This window comes from Salmo trutta, chromosome 19, assembly GCF_901001165.1.
Source record: "Salmo trutta chromosome 19, fSalTru1.1, whole genome shotgun sequence".
NCBI classification, from domain to species: domain Eukaryota; kingdom Metazoa; phylum Chordata; class Actinopteri; order Salmoniformes; family Salmonidae; genus Salmo; species Salmo trutta.
In genome coordinates this window covers 50,317,800-50,342,342 of record NC_042975.1, presented here as the reverse complement: position 1 = coordinate 50,342,342, position 24,543 = coordinate 50,317,800, and the positions used below count along the sequence as shown (strand labels likewise).

General features: G+C 43.1%; 1 protein-coding gene across 1 annotated transcript in view; it reads right to left on the bottom strand.

The window, feature by feature from the left end:
• Positions 1-5,403: 5,403 nt before the first annotated feature.
• Positions 5,404-24,543, bottom strand: part of LOC115154921 (transcription elongation factor SPT6) — a 75,488-nt gene continuing 56,348 nt past the window's right edge. Inside the window, exons 35-38 of the mRNA XM_029701637.1 lie at positions 16,213-16,293; positions 14,409-14,596; positions 13,878-14,131; positions 5,404-7,842 (exon numbers count right to left, since the gene is read on the bottom strand). Coding sequence (XP_029557497.1) covers positions 7,653-7,842; positions 13,878-14,131; positions 14,409-14,596; positions 16,213-16,293 — 713 coding nt within the window. The 3' untranslated portion in view covers positions 5,404-7,652. The remainder of the gene's footprint in view (positions 7,843-13,877; positions 14,132-14,408; positions 14,597-16,212; positions 16,294-24,543) is intronic.

Here is a 24,543-nt window from a genome sequence, read left to right as displayed (position 1 = left end):
AAATGAAATTGATTTGACATGATTTGGAAAGGCACACACCTGTCTATTTAAGGTCCCACAGTTGACAGTGCATGTCACAGAAAAAAACCAAGCCATGAAATCCGAGACAGGATTGTGTCGAGGCACAGATCTGGGGAAGGATACCATTTTTTTTTTCAGCATTAAAGGTCCTCAAGAACACAGTGGCCTCCATCATTCTTATATGTAAGAAGTTTGGAACCACCAAGACTCTTCCTAGAGCTGGCCGCCCGGCCAAACTAAGCAATCGGGGGAGAAGGGCCTTGGTCAGGGAGGGGACCAAGAACCCGATGGTCACTCTGACAGAGCTCCAGAATTCCTCTGTGGAGATGGGAGAACCTTCCAGAAGGACAACCATCTCTGCAGCACCACCAAGAATGAACTATTTGCCCTGAATGCCAAGCGTCACGTCTGGAGGAAACCTGGCACCATACCTACAGTGAATCATGGTGGTAGCGAGGGACAGATGAACGGAGCAAAGTACAGAGAGATCCTTGATGAAAACCTGCTCCAGGTTGCTCAGGACCTCAGACTGGGGTGAAGGTTCACACTCCAACAGGACAACGACCCTAAGCACACAGCCAAGACAACACAGGAGTGGCTTCAGGACAAATCTCTGAATGTCCTTGAGTGGCCCAGCCAGAGCCCAGACTTGAACCCGATCGAACATCTCTGGAAATACTTGAAAATAGCTGTGCAGAGACGCTCCCCATTCAACCTGACAAAGCCTGAGAGGATCTGCAGAGAATGGGAAAAACTCCCCAAATACAGGTGTGCCGAGCTTGTAGCGTCATACCCAAGAAGACTCGAGGCTGTAATCGCTGACAAAGGTGCTTCAACAAAGTACTGAGAAAAGGGTCTGAATACTTATGTAAATATGTTTATACATTTGCCAAAAAAATCTAAAAACCTGTTTTTGCTTGGTCATCATGGGGTATTGTGTGTACTGGAGATTGATTAGGGAAAAAACAATTTAATCAATTTTAGAATAAGGCTGGAATAGAAAGTGTGGAAAATGTCAAGGGGTCTGAATACTTTCCGAATGTACTGTATGCTAACCTTACCAGCTGTCAGTGATTGCTTTCATGAACAAATTATGCATCAGCCTATCAAAGATCTTAGACTTTATATACACCAACAAATAGCACTTCTTGAAATAATGTAGACCAACTTGGCCACCAAGGGATAATTTGAAACTTTTTGTTCTGCTTGTCTTGGTCTGTAACAAGTGTAGGGTGCCAATATTGCATGATGACAAGTTTACTAGCTACATAACGCTAGACAAACTTCAAAAGGCAGTCACCCCCAGAGTCAAGCATCTTTGTTTTGGAAAAAAATATAAATTGGTCTTCGATGCTCGATTCAAATAATGCATACAGTACCAGTCAAAAGTTGACACACCTACTCATTCCAGGGTTTTTCTTATTTTTACTATTTTCTACATTGTAGAATAATAGCGAAGACATCAAAACTATGAAATAACACCCTCTGGAGTGGCTTGCGATCGGAGGCCAAGCAGTTGCCATACAAGGCAGTGACGCAACCAGTCAGGATGCTCTAGATGGTGCAGCTGTAGAAACTTTTGAGGATCTGAGGACCCATGCCAAAACTTTTCAGTCTCCTGAGAGAGGGAATAGGCTTTGTCGTGCCCTCTTCATGACTGTCTTAGTGTGTTTGGACCATGATAGTTTGTTAGTGATGTGGACACCAACAAACCTGAAGCTCTCAACCTATTCCACTACAACCCCGTCGATGAGAATGGGGGAGTGCTCGGTCCTCCTTTTCCTGTCGTCCACAATCATCTCCTGTGTCTTGATCAGGTTGAGGGATAGGTTGTTGCCCTGGCACCACACAATCAGGTCTCTGACCTCATTCCTATAGGCTGTCTCATCGTTTGTCGGTGAGTCGGTGATCAGGCTTACCACTGTTGTGTCATCGGCAAACTTGATGGTGTTGGAGTCATGCCTGGCCATTCAGTCATGAGTGAACAAGGAGTACAGGAGGGGATTGAGCACGCACCCGAGGGGCCCCCATGTTGAGGATCAGCGTGGCTGATGTGTTGTTCCCTACCCCTTACCACCTGGGGGCGGCCCGTCAGGAAGTCCAGGATCCAGTTGGGGCGGCCCGTGAGGAAGTCCGGGATCCAGTTGCAGAGGGAGGCGTTTAGTCCCAGGTTCCTTAGCTTAGTGATTAGCTTGGAGGGCACTATGGTGTTGAACGCTGAGCTGTAGTCAATGAATAGCATTCTCACATAGGTGTTCCTTTTGTCTAGGTGGGAAAGGGCAGTGTGGAGTGCAATAGAGATTGCATCGTCTGTGAATCTGTAGGGGCGGTATGCAAATTGGAGTGGGTCTAGGGTTCCTGGGATAATGGTGTTGTGAGCCATGACCAGCCTTTCAAGCACTTCATGGCTACAGACTTGAGTGCTACGGGTCAGTAGCCATTTAGGCAGGTTACCTTAGTGTTCTTTTGCACAGGGACTATGGTGGTCTCCTTGAAACATGTTGGTATTACAGACTCAGTCAGGGAGAGGTTGAAAATGTCAGTGAAGACACTTGCCAGTTGGTCAGCGCATGCTTGGAGTACACGTCCTGGTAATCCGTCTGGCCCTGCGGCCTTGTGAATGTTGACCTGTCTAAAGGTCTCACATCGGCTACGCAGAGCGGGATCACACAGTCATCCGGAACAGCTGGTGCTCTCATGCATGATTCAGTGTTACTTGCCTCGAAGCAAGCATATAAGTAATTTAGCTTGTCTGATAGGTTCGTGTCACTGGGCAGCTCGTGCCTGTGCTTCCCTTTGTAGTCTGTAATAGTTTGCAAGCCCTGCCACATCCAACGAGCGTCGGAGCTGGTGTAATACGATTCAATCTTAGTCCTGTATTGACACTTTGCCTGTTTGATGGTTCGTCGGAGGGCATAGCAGGATTTCTTATAGGCTTCAGGGTTAGAGTCAAACTGATGATCAGATGCAGGCCATCAGTCCAGTAAAAAAGCTCATTATTATGCTCACTAAGCTGTGCCTCACAAGTAACAAAACAAATAATCTACTACCAGTATGATCATATACCTAACATTGTGACATATAATTTCATAATGGTCTGCAAAGAACATTGGTAGGGCAATTCAAGCATATGCAGTGATCATGTATTGGGTGTATAGCCTACTGCACAAACGTCATTGCTACAGAGCTGTTTTAACTTTTTAATTTTGCATAGGCTTACATTTTTTAAGTCACGTTTCCAAAAAGAAAATCTGAGCGGAAGATCTCGGCTTACATTTTGACTCAGAAAGTGATCTTAATATAAAATCAATAAAGGTGACTATGTAAGAGTATGTAAAAGTTGGTGGGGCAAACCACATTTTTGGGGGGGATGCATGCCAGCAAAGCCACTACACAACACTAAACAATACATTAATTGCACTATAATGGTGACAAACTGTTAGGGCCTACATAAAGCTGTCCCAACAGCACCTCTTTTGAGCCCCACATTTTTAGCTATGTACAGTGACAGAATTCAGAACATTGTCTATTATTACAGTGTAAATTGAACCTTTATTTAACTAGGCAAGTCAGTTAAGAACAAATTCTTATTTACAATGACAGCCTATCAGGGAACAGTGGGTTAACGACAGATTTTACCTTGCCAGCTCGGGGATTCGATCCAGCAACCTTTTGGTTACTGGCCCAACGCTCTAACCACCTGATGCTCTGTACACCAAGTCAGAACAGTAGGATAAATGAAGGGGTCATATAAGCAGACAATGAAAGCTCTTACAATATTCAGTGAATGTATTTCCCTAAACAGGTTATAGGCTACATGTGCACAGTCAGAACAGTAGGCGAAATTAAGAAGGGAAAATATACCAAATTATTTGTGTGAGGCACATGTGCTACTAACATCTTACTACACAACATACACTTAGTATTACTTTCTTAGCTACAGTATACATATCTCCCTGGCATATTACTTAATTTATGCAGCAGCATACAATACATTTTTGGACTCACCTTGTTGTGCTGTGCTCACTTGAACAGGAAGGTGGTGCGGCGGTCCCTCGTGGGCAAATTTTGTCATCAAAGTCTGGCATTTTCTGGATTTATGGTGTTTTCAAGACAACTAGGAACTTTTTTTCCCCCCCAAGGTCGAATCAAGATGACGTCAGTGATCTTCAGGTTGTAGTTCTAGAAAGAGGCCAGAGCTCCCGACTTCAAAACGTATTTTCCCAGTCAGAGGTCATTTTTTCCTCGGTTCCCAGTTGTCTTGAACTCACTGAAGTCAGATTTCCCAGTTCTGAGCGCGACAGAAATCATGCTGGATTGACAGCATGGCCAATGTTTAATGTTTTTCATTTTTAAGCTTGGAAAAGAGACCCTTAAACCCAGATTTGGGACCACACAGCCACTCCACTGAATAGCAGGCTAGTGATTGCTATGCAATGCTTGCAGTTAGCCACCGATTCATTCGAAACCACTCATTGTTGAATTTGCAATTTTCAACTTGTGTAATGTTTATGTCCAACGGCTGATGAGCACCGATACGTTTTATCTATAATTTCTCTTCATTATTTCTCTTCATATGGCAAGAATTAAAAAGGATTTGCCAGTAGATTGTCAACTTGATTCATGATGACTGCTAGCTAAGATTTTGAAAGTATGATGTTGACATGATCAGTCCAATGAAAGCTACTGTAGACATAACGTGATTTGACATCCTATCCACAAAACAAATGATCTACTACCAGTGTGATCATATACCTAACATTGTAAAATATAATTTCATAATGGTCTGAGAAGAACATTGGCAGGGCAATTCAAGCATAGCCAATATGCAGTGATCCAATGACCTTCAGCTTTCTTGGATGGGCACTTCTGTAACTCTATGGCAGCACCCAAGGTGCTTGAATTTTCGAGCTCTACCCTTAGATTTGGCGGTGACGTAGTGTCCCCATGAGTGACAGAACACTGAGCCAATCATGGTGCAACTAGAGAACATTACCAACCCCTACGCTCCGTATTTTCCACTGGCTGCCCCAATACCACCACAGAAAGCACTGAGCTAGGCTGAAACACCTGCATTTTGGAGCTGCCTTACTCAAGAAAGCAAAAAAAGAGACCATATTTGTATGCAGCTTTAACTCATTTAAAAGATATATATATATTTTTCTTTACATTGTTTGCAAACTGATGTGTGACATTTTAATGCCAAAATAACAGACAAAACAGGCAACCCCCCCAAAATGTTTTGGTAAAAATGTGGGGCTCCCCTACCTGCCCTGAATGACAGGTCGCCACTGTACACACAGAAGCAAATAAATGTGTGTGTGTGTTGAACAACACTGTGTGTACATAACACACACACTGGGGGGAGGGACTCCCAGTTTAATTACAAATACTTTATTAAAGGGTTTGAAAAGGTTATCAGCTGTGTAATTAATACCAGAGACAAAATCCCTCTTTTCTCCCCTCCCACTGTCAACAACCACAGGCTTACTGATGGTACAGCAACTAATATTGCAAATAGAAACGTGGGACCAGTTTCCCAGCCCTATAGATAAAACCTATACTCCTGGACTAAGCCATTGTTTACCCGTCAGTTTGATTGAGAACTAGTCCTCATTTGCAATTATTAGCCTGAGCATTTATAAATGAGGATTCTCCGTGGAATATGCTTTGATCCTAGGAGTAATCCTTGTATAACATCGCACATCCACAACTGAAGCCCACAACTGTACAGTATATCAGCAACTCAATCAACTGTATACAGACAGAGCAAATAGTCAACAAAAAAACATCCCAGAAATGCAATAGATGTGTTTTTGTGTGACACTAGGTAGTGTCACTTATGCAAGGCATACACGAAACAATTGCGCCTCGTTTTTGTCGTCCCAGATGAATGAAGGAGACCCAGTTGATGGCTATTCCGTTCTCCAGACCCGTGCATCTTGTAGTATGAGCAGTGCTATGACGCGATTGGATAATGACTACAGCCAATAGTCCAATGACCAAAACAATGACGGCGAAGATGAAAGCAACAACACGTAGGTTGTCACTAGTTACCACAGCTACAGTCAACATTGGCTATGTCTTAAAAACCAATATTTGGGGTCTTAATTTAAGGTTAGGCTTGGTAATAAGGTTAGCAGTGTGGTTAAGGTTAGGTTTAAGTTCTGATTTTAAGAAGATAAATTGTAGACATGCTTCAAAGAGTGGATTTTAAGGGTGCAGGGCTAGGGACTATATGAAAACGGGATAGATGTAAACGCCCGAATACCCAAAAGAGGCTTAAATGCTCATATGATGATTTAAAGACAACGATAAGGTATTCGAAGCAATCCGCAGTCTAAAAAAGTTCACAGCAAAACGAAAAGTTCAATTGTAAAACCTAGTCCCTACTCAAGTCTACTGTCTTGTCAGCTCCTGTCAATCATTCCTTCCTTTCGTTTGTGGCGTCGTCATGGTATCAGTTACCATGGTTACCATTAGTACTATTTTCATGGTTAGAATACGAAACAAGAACAAAGCCTAGTAGCTCTCTCTCTGGTCTCCCAAAGAGACGGATCAAAAGAGAGACATACTAGTAAACCATGTTACATCCACATATCCCTGTGTCCGCCTGTCTGTGTTAAAACAAACCATTCAAGTCTGGGTTGGTACAATGAATGCAACAATGACTAACCAGTAGGGTTTGGATGGAAGAGGACAAGGGTAAATCTAATGTTTCAATCATTCCCATCATCACATTTCCCCATGGTTTCATTCACCACATCTTAGTTGAAATAAGGACAGAGCTCTTAATATTCAATAGCAATTTTTTGGGGGATCAATACCGGACTCATATGCATAAGTATAGGTTTGACAGACAATGTGAACAGTCCAGAGTTAGGGTTCATACTGAAAACAGCATCTTTATTAGTTCCGATGCATCAAGAAAAAAACGCAGACAAGCTTCCTGACTGGCTCTGCGAAATGCTAGTTCGGCTGCCTCTCGCCACAACCCACTGATCACCAGGGTGGCAAGGGGCGGGTCTACACAGCCAAAGGAACGTTACATAACAACCCGCCAACCAATCGGACCCTTTCGTCAGCATCTCCTAATCTTTCTAAAATATTTTTCTTTAAAAATCAAAGTGAAAAAATTAAGTACAGCATACCCTATCGCATTTTATTCAAAGGAAAAGAAAAGGAGAAAGGTTGTCTGACAAACAATTTCTCCATTAGGTCCATGTCCTATAAATCCGTCTGTCAGCGGTTTGTTTCAAGTGTTTGGTGTCTGCCTGCCTGACAGTGTTAATATCCTTACTAAATAAAATACTGGATGATGTGGCTGGCAACAAAAAAAAAAGACTGGGGAAAGAGTGAGTGATAGACTGAAGAAGAGATGTGCCGGGAGAAAATCATGGCTAGATACACAGTAGCTAGAAACAGATTCCAATGGGACACGAAGTGGGTAAGGAGGGTTAGCTAGTGGGCTAGGAGGAGAGGAAGCTAAGGAGGAGAGGGATCTGAAAGGCATGGGTCCATTTTGAGAGGGCAGGCGTGCGGATGGATGGATGGAAGGATGAGTTGATGAGAGCGAGTGGTATCTTCGGAAGAAGTGGGATAAGGGGGATACAGTGCCCCCCCAACCCGTTCTATCGGTCCATCTCGTCCAGAAGGGGTGTTGCGTCTCCAGCGATGGACATTGGGGTGCTCTCGATCATGGGGCTGTGGGAAGGCCGTGGGGTCATCCTGGGGGTCTTCTGCTTCTTCCTCTCCGCCTCCTTGTCCTGGAGCCACTGCTCCGCCATCTTGGCCCAGTCCACCGCCGTGCTGCCGCTCGACCTGCAGGGGGAGACAGAGTAGAAGGTGGGGTTAAGTACAGGGCAGCTTGGATGGTTGTAGTGTTTTAGAGGGCTGGGTTAGTTATAAAGCAGCTTGGATGATGTAGTGTTCTATAAGGCTGGGTTAGGTACAGGGCAGATGGTTTACGACGTCAATGGGCAAGTAGTTTTAGAACAGTTTACGACATCGCGTACGAATGTAAAAGGTGGTCCCGGCGATGCGATATAGGAAGATACAAATATAGTGCCAGTAATATGAGTTAGATCTTGGTGAGCTAGAAACAAGCCGGTTTCGCTGTAGTAATGGTGCAACCATGACGCTAATGAATCTGCACTGGCTTGTTTCTCTAGGGCACTTGGAAACAATGGTACAGTGAAGCCTTATCATTAGTACAACTATTATATGCAATATATTTTTCATAGTCGCACAGCACTCCCCAAAATAAAACTCCTGGTCACACAGCTAAATATTTTTGTCGCACTTTAGAACCCTGGTTACATTTCAGCATGCAAAGTTTGGACCTTCTTGATATCTGGGTGCATGACATGAGTCGGGATATTTTGGTTCTCAGAGAACTAAAATGTCTCGATCCCGCATAAGGATATTGACAGTGCTAATTACAACCTCTTCAGGTGTGACAAACCAAACAGGGGGAGGGGTGGCTATATATTTGAGATCAACTCGTGGCATCATGTTCTCTAAATATACCTATCCCCAAGTGTTTTTTTTGCTTTTGGTTATAGATGTCATCATAAGCGAAAATGGGCATTTTTCTGTGGTGGGGCTGATTTGCTTGATCCTTTCTTGCTGCTCCTCTAATTGTGGAATCATTGACACATTTTTAAGCTGACAATTATCTCGGGTGCCATCTGTAGGGTCTGGAAGCATGTGCCCCCTCTCCACAAAGGTGGTGACCGCTCTGACATGAATATTTACTGCCCGATCTCACTCAGATTAGATATTTTCTAGCTTCAAATGTGTCCATCCTTTCTAGCTTCAAATGTGTCCATCGGTCTGGTTTCAGGCCAAGTCACTATATCTGCTGCTTCTTGGTGATAAATGACATAGTAAATTGCATGGACAAAAGGCAGCATTGTGCTGCCCTTTTCATAGACCTGTTGATGGCTTTCGACACTGTTGACCATTCCTTATTAATTCGTAGACTGTCTGAAATTGGCCTGGGTCAGGCTACCTGCAATTGGTTTGAAAACTACCTGACATACAAGACAATGTGTTTATTCTGATGGTGTTGTCAGATGTCCCCCAAGGGCAGAATTTGGGCCCTGTACCGTTTACTATCTATATAAACAACATTGGTTCATCTGTAAGAAATTGTAGCCTACAATTGTATGCGGACGATACGGTTGTGTATTCTGTTTCCCCTTTCGTTGACAAGGCTCTTTCAGAACTACAATCTGCCCTTTTTGCCTTGCAGAAAGACTTTGTTGAACCGAAATTGGTACTTAATACATGTAAAACTAAGCATATATTATTTTCCAAAAACACTTAAAAATGTATCTGACGATTTATGAATAAGTACATTTGGATGGTGCCCACAATCATTGTGTCCCCGCTTCTAAATATCTGGGTGTCTGGATTGACAAAAAGCCATCTTTCAAAAAGTAAATTGATGAGTTAGTTAACCTGTTAAACTCGAGTGGTTGTTAAATCAAGTACCGGGTCCAGCGACTTTGGGGACACCCCCCACACAATTCTTTGGTCCAAAAAAGAGAAAAGGGACATATCATTTGAAAGCTACCTTCCATGTATTTTTGGAAATCGAACTCAAATCTTACTGCTGGCAATGTCATAAAAAGGCCATAAATCATGTCCTGTGGTCATATTCATAGAGTATGGCAAAAAAGACATGGAAATGGTACACCCTAATGGTCAATGTAAAGCAATGCATTTCTTTCTCCATCTACAGTGAGGGAAAAAAATATTTGATCCCCTGCTGATTTTGTACATTTGCCCACTGACAAAGAAATGATCAGTCTATAATTTTAATGGTAGGTTTATTTGAACAGTGAGAGACAGAATAACAACAAAAATCCAGAAAAAAGTATGTCAAAAATGTTCTAAATTTATTTGCATTTCAATGAGGGAAATAAGTATTTGACCCCCTCTCAATCAGAAAGATTTCTGGCTGCTTGGCGATGGTCTTGTAGCCCATTCTAGCCTTGTGTAGGTCTACTATCTTGTCCCTGACATCCTTGGAGAGCTCTTTGGTCTTGGCCATGGTGGAGAGTATGGAATCTCATTGATTGATTGCTTCTGTGGACAGGTGTCTTTTATACAGGTAACGAGCTGAGATTAGGAACACACTATTAAAGGGAGTGCTCCTAATCAAAGAGCTCTCAAGGATGTCAGGGACAAGATTGTAGACCTACACAAGGCTGGAATGGGCTACAAGACCATCGCCAAGCAGCTTGGTGAGAAGGTGACAACAGTTGCTGCGATTATTCGCAAATGGAAGAAACACAAAAGAACTGTCAATCTCCCTCGGCCTGCAAGATCTCACCTCATGGAGTTGCAATGATTATGAGAACGGTGAGGAATCAGCCCAGAACTACACAGGAGGATCTTGTCAATGTTCTCAAGCCAGCTGGGACCATAGTCACCAAGAAAACAATTGGTAACACACTACGCCGAGAAGGACTGAAATCCTGCAGCGCCCGCAAGGTCCCCCTGCTCAAGAAAGCACATATACATGCCCGTCTGAAGTTTGTAAAACATCTGAATGACTCAGAGGACAACTGGGTGAAAGTGTTGTGGTCAGATGAGACCAAAATGGAGCTCTTTGGCATCAACTCAACTCGCCGTGTTTGGAGGAGGAATGCTGCCTATGACCCCAAGAACACCATCCCCACCGTCAAACATGGAGGTGGAAACATTATGCTTTGGGGGTGTTTTGCTGCTAAAGGGACAGGACAACTTCACCACATCAAAGGGACGATGGACGGGGCCATGTACCGTCAAATCTTGGGTGAGAACCTCCTCCCTCAGCCAGGGCATTGAAAATGAGTCGTGGATGGGTATTCCAGCATGACAATGACCCAAAACACACAGCCAAGGCAACAAAGGAGTGGCTCAAGAAGAAACACATTAAGGTCCTGGAGTGGCCTAGCCAGTCTCCAGACCTTAATCCCATAGAAAATCTGTGGAGGGAGCTGAAGGTTTGAGTTACCAAACGTCAGCCTCGAAACCTTAATGACTTGAAGATCTGCAAAGAGGAGTGGGACAAAATCCCTCCTGAGATGTGTGCAAACCTGGTGGCCAACTACAAGAAACGTCTGACCTCTGTGATTACCAACAAGGGTTTTGCCACCAAGTACTAAGTCATGTTTTGCAGAGGGGTCAAATATTTATTTCCCTCATTAAAATGCAAATCATTTTATAACATTTTTGACATGCGTTTTTCTGGATTTTTTTGTTGTTATTCTGTCTCTCACTGTTGAAATAAACCTACCATTAAAATTATAGACTGGTCATTTCTTTGTCAGTGGGCAAATGTACAAAATCAGCAGGGGATCAAATACTTTTTTCCCCTCACTGTACATTACCTTGTATGCATCCTCCACATGCACTGTTGATCTAGCTCAGTGTTTCTCAACCCTGGTCCTCGAGTACCCCCAACCAATGTTCCCTCAACAACAAAAAATCCGGCACTGAGCACATTTCAGGTCTGCTAAGCGCAAACTTGAACATTGAGAAAATTCTGTGCAACTTCAGGCGCGCGTTTACTGTGAACACAGACTGTACACGCTTTAAGTTACAGTTCTAACAGTGGCCAAGTAGGCTACTTGATAATAATGTAGGCCTACCAGAGTGGCCTACCATCAAAAACAATGGAGACAAATCCCATAACATTTTAACATGTTAATAGCGGTTCTATCATTCAGGCAGCAAATGTGTGGTGTTCAAATGAGAATTTTGAAAATAAACATGTAGGGCTTGACATTAAGCTGTTTATCCACTTGTCCTTCAGACAGGGTGACTGAAAATGTATTCAGACCCTTTGCTATGAGATTCAAAATGTTTTCCTTCGACCTACATAAAAGGTCCCACAGTTGACAGTGTATGTCAGAGCAAAAACCCGGCCACGAGGTCGAAGGAATAGAGATCCGAAGCAGGATTGCGTCGAGGCACAGATCTAGGGAAGGGTACCAAAACATTTCTGTAGCATTGAAGGTCTCCATGAACACAGTGGCCTCCATCATTCTTAAATGGAAGAAGTTTTGAACCACCAAGACTCTTTCCTAGTGCATTCCACCCATACAAACTGAGAAATCGGGGGAGAAGGGCCATGGTCAGTGAGGTTACCAAGAACCTGATGGTCACTCTGACAGAGCTCCAGAGTTCCTCCTTGGAGATGGGAAAACCTTCCAGAAAGACAACCATCTCTGCAGCACTCCACCAATCAGGCCTTAATGTTAGAGTGGCCATAAGGAAGCCACTCCTCAGTAAAAGGCACATGACAACCCGCTTGGAGTTTGCCAAAAAGGCACATAAAGGACTGGTCTGATGAAAACCAAGATTGAACTCTTGTCATGTCTGGAGGAAACCTGGCACCATCCCTACGGTGAAGCATGGTGGTGGCAGCATCATGCTGTGGGGATGTTTTTCAGCAGCAGGGACTGGGAGACTAGTCGGGATTGAGGGAAAGATAAAGAGCAAAGTACAGAGAGATCCTTGATGAAAACCTGCTCCAAAGGTTCACCTTCCAACAGGACAACGACCCTAAGTCCACAGCCAAGACAACGCGGGAGTGTCAGTGAAGAGAAGTTGAGAGGATCAGCAAAGAAGAATCGTAGAGAAACTCCCCAAAAGCAGGCGTGCCAAGCTTGTAGAGTCATACCAAAGACGACTCGAGGCTGTAATCGCTGCCAAAGGTGTTTCAACAAAGTACTGAGTAAAGGGTCTGAATACTTATGTAAATGTCATCAGTTTTTTATTATTTATAAATTTGCCAAAATATCAAAAACAGTTTTTGCTTTGTCATTATGGGGTATTATGTGTAGATTGATGAGGGGAAAAACAATTTAATCCATTTTAGAATAAGGCTGTAAAGTAACAAAATATGGAAAAAGTCAAGGGGTCTGAAGATCACATGCCGTTTCCACTGTATGTACATTAATGGATAGGTAGAGACCTCAGATCTCTCATATGTATATAATTTATCTAAGACAGAAAATGAAGGCATGGCACGTTGCACAAGACCTGCGCTTTTGAAATTCCTATGGGAATTGTTTAGAACGCCACCATATTTTATGTCACCAAATCTCTTATTCCCCAACATGGGGACAATTGTGGGGACCCTCTTGCACAAACTTCTGCCATACCTTACTTCATTGTTAACCCAGAGAAGTCCGAGCTACCAGACCCAGTCTCAGACAAACAAGCGTCTGCTAAATGAATAAAATATAAAAATAATGGCTAACTCTAGAGATCCTTTTGGTTTCCACTGAGTTGGGTAGATCTGCGTTTAGTTTTTTTTTTTACACCTTACTTGTGGAATGATCTCCAGAACTCTCTAAAGTTGGATGTTTTGGTGCTGCTAGGGCAGATCATAATGGCCTTTTTACTGAGGAATGTTTGTTTTTCATGATTGTGTTTTGTAAGTTATTTTCTTAATTGCATGTTTTTAGTCCATTAGAAACGTAAAATTGCATGATTGTGTACATGCAGGGCTCCCTTTGGCCTTGGTCTCAATGAGAAACGTTTAAATAAAGATAAACAAGAGGGGTAAAAAGTATTATAGAGGGCTGGGTTAAGTACAGGGCAGTCTGGATGTTGTAGGCTTTCCAGTTTTGATGTTGTAGTCTTTTAGAGGGCTAGGTTAGGTACAGGGCAGCTTCGACGGTGCAGTGCTATCCGTGTTATCTAGCTCTCTATCAAGAGAATGGGGTGCAAAACTCCAAACCTTGAGGCTGGGGGCACATCATTTGGAATTTGGCTTAGAACACAATTTAAACTCCATCTTATACACACATGACCACACATCCAACTAAACCACACTCCCCATCTCTACTTACTTAGGCTGCTGCGGCGTGCGTCCTCTGGAAGAGGTGGAGGAGAAAGGTGTGTTGGACGAGTGTCCATGGTGACTGTTGCTGCTGTTGTGGCCCTGGTGGGCGTGCCCTTGGCTGCTCTGTGTGTGTCCGTGGGAGGACAAGGGGGTGGAGGAGGGGTACTGGGGCGTACCCATGGTCTGCTGGCTGGGGGTGGTGTACGAGTAGCTGGGGGTCATCATGGGCGTCGCCATCGGCTGCTGGGGTGTTGCAAATACCTGCAAATGAATCAATCGGTAAATCAATCAGTCAGTCCATCAATCAACTGATATGTGGCAAACATCACTATTTCGGTTTTCATCTCTCCAATGTGATTACGGTCCATGTTTGATGATCTTTCTGCGACAACAAGCTTCCTTAGTGTCACTCAGGTGGCTGCTACACACTGGCAGTGGATGAGGCGAGTTACTTTAATTATACCCTAATATAATACAAAGCTATTGGATCATTGGGAAAATGTTTAGTGCTATAAACCCAAAACAAAAAAGAACTCACGTGATAGGCTGAGGAGTTGCCTCCCCCATCCCCGCTGCTGCCCCCGGTGTAACCATATTGGCTGGAGCCCCACTGGGCGGGCGTGGTGTTGGCATTCTGGCCCTGGCCCTGCCCTGTCACCGCGGCAATGGCACTGAACATCTGAGAGGTCATGTTCCGCGGGAGAGCGTTGACAGCTCGCGTCAGGTCTGAAAGACCGAGAGAGACCGAGAGAGACCGAGAGAGAGAACAGTCAGAAATACTGTAACTCTATAGTAGAGGTCGACCGATCATTGGAGGACCAAAAAAAACGGATACCGATTTTTATATATATATATATATATATATATATATATATATATATATATATATATATATATATATATATATATATATATATATTTGTAATAATGACAATATTACAACAATACTGAATGAACAATGAACACTTATTTTAACTTAAGATAATACATCAATAAAATCTATTTAGTCTCAAATAAATAATGAAATATGTTCAATTTGGTTTAAATAATGCAAAAACAAAGTGTTGGAGAAGAAAGTAAAAGTGCAATATGTGCCATGTAAAAAAGCTAACGTTTAAGTTCCTTGCTCAGAACATGAGAACATGAAAGCTGGTGGTTCCTTTTAGCATGAGTCTTTAATATTCCCAGGTAAGACGTTTTAGGTTGTAGTTATTATAGTACTAATTCTCTCTATACCATTTGTATTTCATATAACTTTGACTATTGGATGTTCTAATAGGTACTTTAGTATTGCCAGCTTAATCTCGGGAGTTGATAGGCTTGAAGTCATAAACAGCGGAATGCTTGAAGCATTGAGAAAAACTGCTGGTAAAGTGCTGTTTGAATGAATGCTTACGAGCCTGCTGCTGCCTACCACCGCTCAGTCAGACTGCTCTATCTAATCATAGACTTAATTATAATAACACATAGAAATACGAGCCTTAGGTCATTAATAATGGTCAAATCTGTAAACTACCATTTCGAAAACAAAACGTTTATTCTTTCAGTGAAATACGGAACCGTTCCATATTTATCTAACGGGTGGCATCCATAAGTCTAAATATTGCTGTTAGATTGCACAACCTTCAATGTTATGTCATAATTACGTAAAATTCTGGCAAATTAGTTTGTAACGAGCCAGGCGGCCCAAACGGCTGCATATACCCTGAATCTGTTGCATAGAATGCAAGAGAAGTGACACAATTTCCCTGGTTAAAAGAAATTCATGTTAGCAGGCAATATTAACTAAATAGGCATGTTTAAAAATATATACTTGTGTATTGATTTTAAGAAAGGCGTTGATGTTTATGGTTAGGTACACATTGGTGCAACGACAGTGCTTTTTTCGCGAATGCGCTTGTTAAATCACCCGTTTGGCGAAGTAGCCCATGATTCAATGATAAATTAACAGGTACCGCATCGATTATATGCAACGCAGGACAAGCTAGATAAACTAGTAATATCATCAACCATGTGTAGTTAACTAGTGATTATGTTAAGATTGATTGTTTTTATAAGATACGTTTAATGCTAGCTAGCACCTTACCGTGGCTCCTTGCTGCACTCGCATAACAGGTAGTCAGCCTGCCACGCAGTCTCCTCGTGGAGTGCAATGTAATCGGCCATGATCGGTGTCCAAAAATGCCGATTGTTATGAAAACGTGAAAAATCGGCCCTAATTAAATCGGCCATTCCGATTAATCGGTCGACCTCTACTCTATAGGTTATCTTTGTTTGGATAGAACACCAAAAAAATTAAAGATTTTCAAATTCAACATTTCTGGTGTGTGTGTGTGACTGACCTGCGATGTTGATGTTAGCTGGTGTAGCGTTGACAGAGGCAGGTGTCCGTGTTCGACTACTACTGCTGCTGGGGGTGATGCCTGAAGACAAAAATACAACCAATAAAATCAAAAATAGCACAATAAAGTAGAGATGGGCGGTTGAAATAATGACACTATTCGAATAGTATCATGAAATTATTCGAAATACGTGTGTTTTTAACCTGTGCCTAGCCTGTGCGAGGTAGAGACGCTGCAGCGGGAGAGGGGCGGTGTATGTGAGAGCACCCTGCATCGGGTCGGATACCCACTATTCCCCACGGTTGACCCTCAAATGAAAATATTCTTTCAACCTGCGGGTCGGCTCACAATTCAGAAAAATTATATTGCGGGTCAGAAAAGTTTTAAAATCGAATTTTTTTTACAAACCCAGGAGCTTGTTTTGATGCGAATTCCAGACATACAAGCTACCAGCCACGCAAGCAGTGGATCAAGGAACTGTCCATTTTGTATGTAGCGCTGAAACTTGTTTCACCCCCCCTCCAAGTGTACTTTTCCTGGCTAGCATAGCTCACGCGAAAATGTCTAACATAGGCCTAACTGTAGAAATAAAAAGAAAAGGTTATGAAATACATCCTCGTGGAAACAGGTGAAATCCCTGTTTGGTTTGGAAGGATTTCAGAGTCATTGTGGACAAGGACAACAACCCAGTAGATTGATACACAGTCAGCTTAAAGTGCAAACAGGTATTTGTTTATGATAGGCTAATTCGGTTTACTATCAGTTAATAATCACATTAATTCAGAATTTCGTTCATTTAGACCATACACAGGCCATGTCAAGTTTGAGTAGCCTACTAAATTAATAAATTTTTGCCGCCTATATTCGATTCTGGGAATTATTTAAGTTTCAATTCAACTATTTGATCATCTAAACAATATTGAATGTAAAGGTATTGTTTTATGTCATGTCGGCTATAGGCTTTCATTAGGTAAGAAGACTAATCAGAAGGCCCTTTTTTCTGAGCGACTTGAGTTGTCAATGTGCAGCATCTCATTGTAAAAATTGAGTTGTAAAGTGTGTTGTAGCAGGAAGCAATTATTATTTTTTTAAATTTAACCTTTATTTAACTAGGAAAGTCAGTTAAGAACAAATTATTATTACAATGACGGCCAACTGGGGAACAGTGGGTTAACTGCCTTGTTCAGGGGCAGAACGACATATTTTTACCATGTCAACTCAGGGATTCGATCCTGCAACCTTTTGGTTACTGGCCCAACGCTCTAACCACTAGGCTACCTGCCGCCCCATTTGTGGATACTATCATATCCACAAATGTTTGGTTTATTTCTACAGGATCCATTGATAATTGTCCTTGTAAATCATGAACTGCATTAATGGCTATGTCTGCATTTAACTTAATGTGCCAGGCCAGCAATTTACCAGGTTTTTCACCTTGATCATAGACTGTTTCAGCCTCGTTAAGCTGTTTGCAGCCTTTGAGCTGGAAAGTTCTTCATACTGAGCTTTTAATAATTCCTTGTTTACTTCTGAGTTATCCAAAAAAGCTTCCCTTTCCAATTCTCTGATTTTGCTGTCCAACTCTCTCATTTCCAGATTTAATTGATTTGAAACTGGTAAAATGTATCATTTGCCTCTTAATACAGCTCCGGAAAAAAATAAAAAACCACTGCAAAATTATCAGTTTCTCTTGTTTTACTATTTTTGGTATGTGTTTGGGTAAAATGAACATTTTTGTTTTATTCTATAAATTCCAAATAAAAATATTGTAATTTAGACCATTTATTTGCAGAAAATGACAACTGGTCAAGATAACAAAAAAGATGCAGTGTTGTCAGACCTCGAATAATGCAACGAAAATAAGTTCATATTCATTTTTAAACACAATACTAATGTTTTAACTTAGGAAGAGTTCAGAAATCGATATTTGGTGGAATAACCCTGATTTTCAAATCACAGCTTTCATGTGTCTTGGCATGCTCTCCACCAGTCTTTCACATTGATGTTGGGTGACTTTATGCCACTCCTGGCGCAAAAATTCAAGCCGCTTTGTTGACGGCTTGTGACTATCCATCTTCCTCTTGATCACATTCCAGAGGTTTTCAATGGGGTTCAGGTCTAGACATTTTAGTTTTATTCTATAAACTATGCTTTGAAAGCCTCCCATATGGTACTCGCTGACGTTTGGTCAGTGTTCAATGGAAAATAAACATCTATACGCACTCAAACGTAATGTAAAAAGTCTGGGTCCTGTAACCATCTGGGATGCAAACGCCATCTAGAGGATCCTTTTACTAGTTCTGTATCCCTATAGAATAATGACACAGGGGAATGGTCACTCAGAACAATACTATCATATCAACTTCCTGCTACATTGGGAAGCAATAAGCAAGAAACTAAAAAGTAGTCTATACGAGAATATGATTTAAATGTCAACAAGTAACATGAAAACTCCCTTTCACTCGAGTTCTGAGTCCTCCAAGGTTCACATAGATTTAAGTCCTTAGTGAAATGCTGTAATTTCTTTCCACTCTGCAAGTGGGAAGCGTTTAAACCAGAGGAGTGATTGAGATGAGGATCAAGAGCACAATTAAAATCCCCTGCCATTAGGACTTTACCAGGAAATACATTCTCAAAGAATTTGGGATTATCATCATTAGGACCATAAACATTAACCAGATTAATACACTAATTCAAAAGAGTTCCCTGTATCAAAACGCATCTACCAGATGTATCAGTTACAATATTATCCACGTGAAATGGAACAGTTTTGTGAATTAAAACCAAAACACCACGAGAATGAGAGAAATGGGATGCTATTACTTGCCCTTTCCATCTCCTGCGTACTTCTTGTAGGAACACAATATATTAATGAAGTTGTTTAAGCCTAGTAATAACCTGTTTAAGCTTGGATAGTTTACAAACTCCAGTTTTACATTTAAAGTCATTTACCAAAAGACGTGAACACGGAATAAGCAATATTATAAAGGCATATCTAAAATGTGTTTAGTAACCACAAGGACCGCATGACTATTTTGCGGTGAGGAAAATACAGTTGAAGTCAGAAGTTTACATACACTTAGGTTAGAGTCATTAAAACTTGTTTTTCAACCACTCCACAAATTTCTTGTTAACAAACTATAGTGTTGGCAAGTTGGTTAGGACATCTACTTTGTGCATGACAAGTAATTTTTCCAACAATTGTTTACAGACAGATTATTTCACTTATAATTCACTGTATCACAATTCCAGTTGGTCAGAAGCTTACATAAACTAAGTTGACTGTGCCTTTAAACAGCTTGGAAAATTCCAGAAAATGAATGGACATACAAAATATTCCAATTTGGTGAAGTGAAATGAAAAAAAATACTTGTTTCAATAAATAAATAAATATTTAAAAAACTGAAAAGTGGTGCGTGCATATGGCCTTCCCTGTAGCTCAGTTGGTAGAGCATGGTGTTTGCAACGCCAGGGTTGTGGGTTCGATTCCCATGGGGGGCCAGCACAGGAAAAAAAAAATGTATGAAATGTATGCATTCACTACTATAAGTCGCTCTGGATAAGAGCGTCTGCTAAATGCCTAAAATGTAAATGTAAAAAAAATATGTATTCACCCCTTTGCTATGAAGCCCCTAAATAAGATCTGGTGCAACCAATTACCTTCAGAAGTCACATAATTAGTTAAATAAAGTCCACCTGTTTATCTGTCCATAGGACCACTTTAAGCCATACACTCCACAGAACTGGGCTGTATGGAAGAGTGGCCAGAAAAAAGCCATTGCTTAAAGAGAAAAAATAAGCAAACACGTTTGGTGTTTGCCAAAAGGCATGTGGGAGACTCCACAAACATATGGAAGAAGGTACTCTGGTCAGATGAGACTAAAATTGAGCTTTTTGGCCATCAAGGAAAACGCTATGTTTGGCGCAAACCCAACAGTCGATGAAAAGCATCCCCACAGCATTATGCTGCCACCACCATGCTTCGCTGTGGGTGTGGCGTTCTCGGGATGATGCGAAGCATGGTGGTGGCAGCATCATGCTGTGGGGATGCTTTTCATCGACTGGGAAACCGGTCAGAATTGAAGGAATGATGGATGGTGCAAAATACAGGGAAATTCTTGAGGGAAACCTGTTTCCGTCTTCCAGAAATTTGAGACTGGGACGGAGGTTCACCTTCCAGCATGCCATTGACCCTAAGCATACTGCTAAAGCAACACTTGAGTGGTTTAAGGGGAAACATTTAAATGTCTTGGAATAGCCTAGTCAAAGACCAGACTTCAATTCAATTGAGAATCTGTAGTATGACTTAAAGATTGCTGTACACCTTCAGAACCCATTCAACTTGAAGGAGCTGGAGCAGTTTTGCCTTGAAGAATGGGAAAAAATCCTAGTGGCTAGATGTGCCAAGCTTATAGAGAAAAACCCCAAGAGACTTACAGCTGTAATTGCTGCAAAAGGTGTCTCTACAAAGTATTGACTTTGGGGGGGGGGGTGAATAGTTAAGCACGATCAAGTTCTGTTAATTTTTTTAAATCTTATTTCTTCTTTGTTTCACAATAAAAACCTATTTTGGATCTTCAAAGTGGTAGGCAAAAATCTATTTTAATTCCAGGTCGTAATGCAACAAAATAGGAAAAATGCCAAGGCGGTGTGAATACTTTCGCAAGCCACTGTACCAAGTAACAAAATGGCCCATACATATAGCATTAACATAGTATACCATGTTAAGTATTATAAACCACAAAAAGTATCAAAGATCAGAAATGAGAAAGAGATATACCATTGGGTAACATAGCACTTATTCAAAGGCCCTTGCACATGATGTTGATATCAGGCTTGCACGTGAGTGTCAATCATTTTAGTCCAAGGATATAATGGAAACTTAAGTCTTCATAGAATGTAGTCCTGAGTCTTCTCAGTGGTGCAGGACGAATGAATAAAGATCCCAATGTGTCCGTTGACATGGAGCAAAACATCTTCGACGGCATTTTACAGTGTTTTATGTAATCCAATGGAAGATAATTATTTAACGTAACAAAAATAAACTTAAACATGACATCCAACGGACAGCTATCTCACCTGTCATATAGAAGAAACTGAGCTAACTGATGAGCACATACAGGTCACAAATAATGAGGAAACTTTGAGTGGGCTAGCTTGCAATATTATTAACTTAACTGTTATGCTAGCTACAATTCTAAAGTAGCAGCTAATAAATTAGCTTATGTTAGTTAGCTTGCCAACAGTCACGTAATCCAAGGTGGTTTAATTCTCCGTAGTCCAGAGCGGTTGTAAACTTCACAGCGGCAACATGCCTAGGAAAAAGATTCACGTATGCCACGGATAAACACCTCTGCTTGAGAGAGAGATTCAAACTTGTGTGACCGTCTATTGTAAGTCAGACGTAGTTCAGCTGGGAAGGCAATTCCATAGGCAATGTTGAGGGACCTGAGCTGGTGCTTGACCCCGTCGCCGCCTTTTCTTTTTCGGTGCAGGTCCGCGGATAGGTCAGGGAAGAACATCATCTCTTGGTCCCCGTACATCACCTTGCCCATCTTGAAAGTTGAGAAACTTCATGTTAAGGACTAGAGGAGAGGGGTGGTTTCTCAGGCCTGTAGGAGCCAGAATGCTGATGGAAAGCCATCTCCCAAGAAATGCACCTGCGTCACAATTTTCCACTTTTTCGGGTAGATTAACCAGTCTCAAATTAAGCCTCCTGTGGTGGTTCTCGAAGCGAGCTTAGTTTTGAAGTATGGTCCGCCACCTGTTTTTCCAACTTTTCGGTCGTTGTTTCGACAGTGACAACAATATCTTCCTGTTATGTATGGTACGACGTGCTGTACGTCATACTATACGTTGTTATGGTTTACGACAGTGTGCTGCTTTACGGATGAATGGGTTGTCAGGATGAGTGGCACATGTCATTAAACGTCAGAGTGATGTACAATGTGAAACCGTGCAGACGTGTGTTCTTCTACAACTAGGCTAGATATAACATTGGCGACGAAGATGGCTGAATTCAATTTACCACCGCCGGCACCATTCCTCGCCGTGCCTGGCGAACCTCCAGTCCCGTGGAATAACTGGCTTGATAGCTTTAACACTTATATCGAAGCTATGGACCTTTCTACAATCTCCGACAAGCGGAGGACAGCACTGCTCCGTCACTGCCTTGGTACAGAGGGACAAAGGATTTTCAGAGCGCTTGGATCGGCTCCTACATTCACTGCCGCAGTCAGCCTCCTACGGAACCACTTCGCCGGGAAAGAGCGAGTGCTCCTCCGACGCTACCGGCTACGGAAGAGACACCAACGGCCGGGTGAGTCCATTCAAAGCTACGTGGCTAATCTGAGGGATTTGGCTAGCTCTTGTAACTATGGGACACTTCAGGACGAGATCATCAGGGATCAGTTGATAGAGGGGACGTTATGTGAAAAGACAAGGGAGAAACTGCTTTTGGAATCGGATAATTTACAACTAGATGGAGCTATTAAAATAGCACTCCAGGTTGAAGCGGCGTTGGAATGCTCTACTATGCTAACAGACAGATCTGCAGCATACACTCGGCCCCCAGCCATTCTCACACAGCAGCTTCAGCCCGAGCAGGCGCACTACAACGATCACGCGCTGTGCATGGCCTCCCACGTTGATAGCTGCATGGACACAGACACCGGCATGCCCGTGCAGCAGGCACACAGACAAACGAACAGAAGTAGCTGTGGCAACTGTGGGGCTAGCTCTCACAATTCAAGGGCTTCAAACTGCCCAGCCCGTGGGAAAATATGCAAGAACTGTTCAAAATACAATCACTTTGCAAAAGTGTGTCGTTCTGCCCCAGCTACTAGCTCCACCCAGCACAGGCCCTTAGTTTCATCTCACTCTCAACATGAACGCACGGAAATTCGAACTGTCTCCACCAACCATGTGTCATTCAGGACATGCACTGTGCAGCTGGGTGAGGTGGGTTTGCCTTTACTGCTGGATACTGGCGCTGCGGTGTCATTGCTCAACCTTGCAACTTACTACAAGTTTTTCAGTCACCTACCACTCCAACAGCCCTCCACTGCCCTGTGTGGGTACGGTAGATCCAAGATAGACATTGTAGGCACCCTCCAGGTCCCAGTACACTACGGCACCAAGCATCTGCCATCATTCACATTTCATGTTGCAAAGCGGGGTGCCAACCTCTTGGGCCTCGACCTCTTCACAGGCTTGGGATTCACGCTGAGAGATGACAGTGGGTCAGCTATCCACCAGGTTACCTGCACATGGCAACAGAACTGGCCAACTCTGTTTGATGGACTGGGCTGCCTCACAGCCTTTACTCACAGGCCCCTAGTGAATCCGGAAGTGACCCCAGTCATGCAGCCCCTGCGGCGCATTCCCTTTGCACTGCGTGATGACGTCACAAAAGATCTCCAGGCACAGTTGGATGCAGGCATCATTGAGCCAGTCAACGCTGCCCCCTGGATTTCAAACTTAGTCATTGCAACCAAAAAGTCAGGTGGAATCCGGACCTGCGTGGATCTTCGTGCTGTGAACAAGGCCGTTGTCCCGGATAAGTACCCCTTGCCTACAGCTGAGGAGCTGACCGCACAATTCCATGGCTCCACGATCTTCACGAAGCTTGACCTTCGTCAGGGTTATCTTCAGGTACCCCTCCACGCAGCTAGCAGAGATCTCACTACCTTTGTCACACATGCTGGCGTGTTCAGATATACACGCATGCCTTTTGGACTTAACTCCGCCCCCAGCTGCTTCCAGAAGGTGATGAGCACCATCCTCGCTGGAATACCTGGGGTGGCGGTTTATCTGGATGACATCGTGGTCCACGGTCCTGACCTCCACATCCATGATTGTCGACTCCACCGAGTATTCAGCGCTCTACTGCAGAACAACCTGACCCTTAACGGTGGAAAGTGCACCTTTGCAGCTCCAGCCGTCGAGTTTGTGGGGTTCCGCCTGTCGGCCAAAGGCATTGCCCCACTCATGTCGAACATTGAAGCCGTCCACAGGATCCCGGAACCGACCTCAGCCTCTCAGGTGGCGTCATTCTTGGGCATGACAGCCTACTACCTCCGGTTTCTGCCCCACTACTCCCAGACCACAGCGCCCCTTCGCCAGCTCCTCAAGAAGGATGAGCCATGGGCCTGGACGGCAGCCTGCTCAGACGCGGTCCGCTCACTGAAGAGCCAGCTCTCCACAGCCCCAGTCTTGGCTCACTTTGACCCCGTCTGCCCCACCATTGTCACATGTGACGCCTCAGCTGGAGCACTAGGAGCTGTCCTCTCACAGCTGCAGAATGGCATTGAGAGGCCCGTCGCCTTCGCC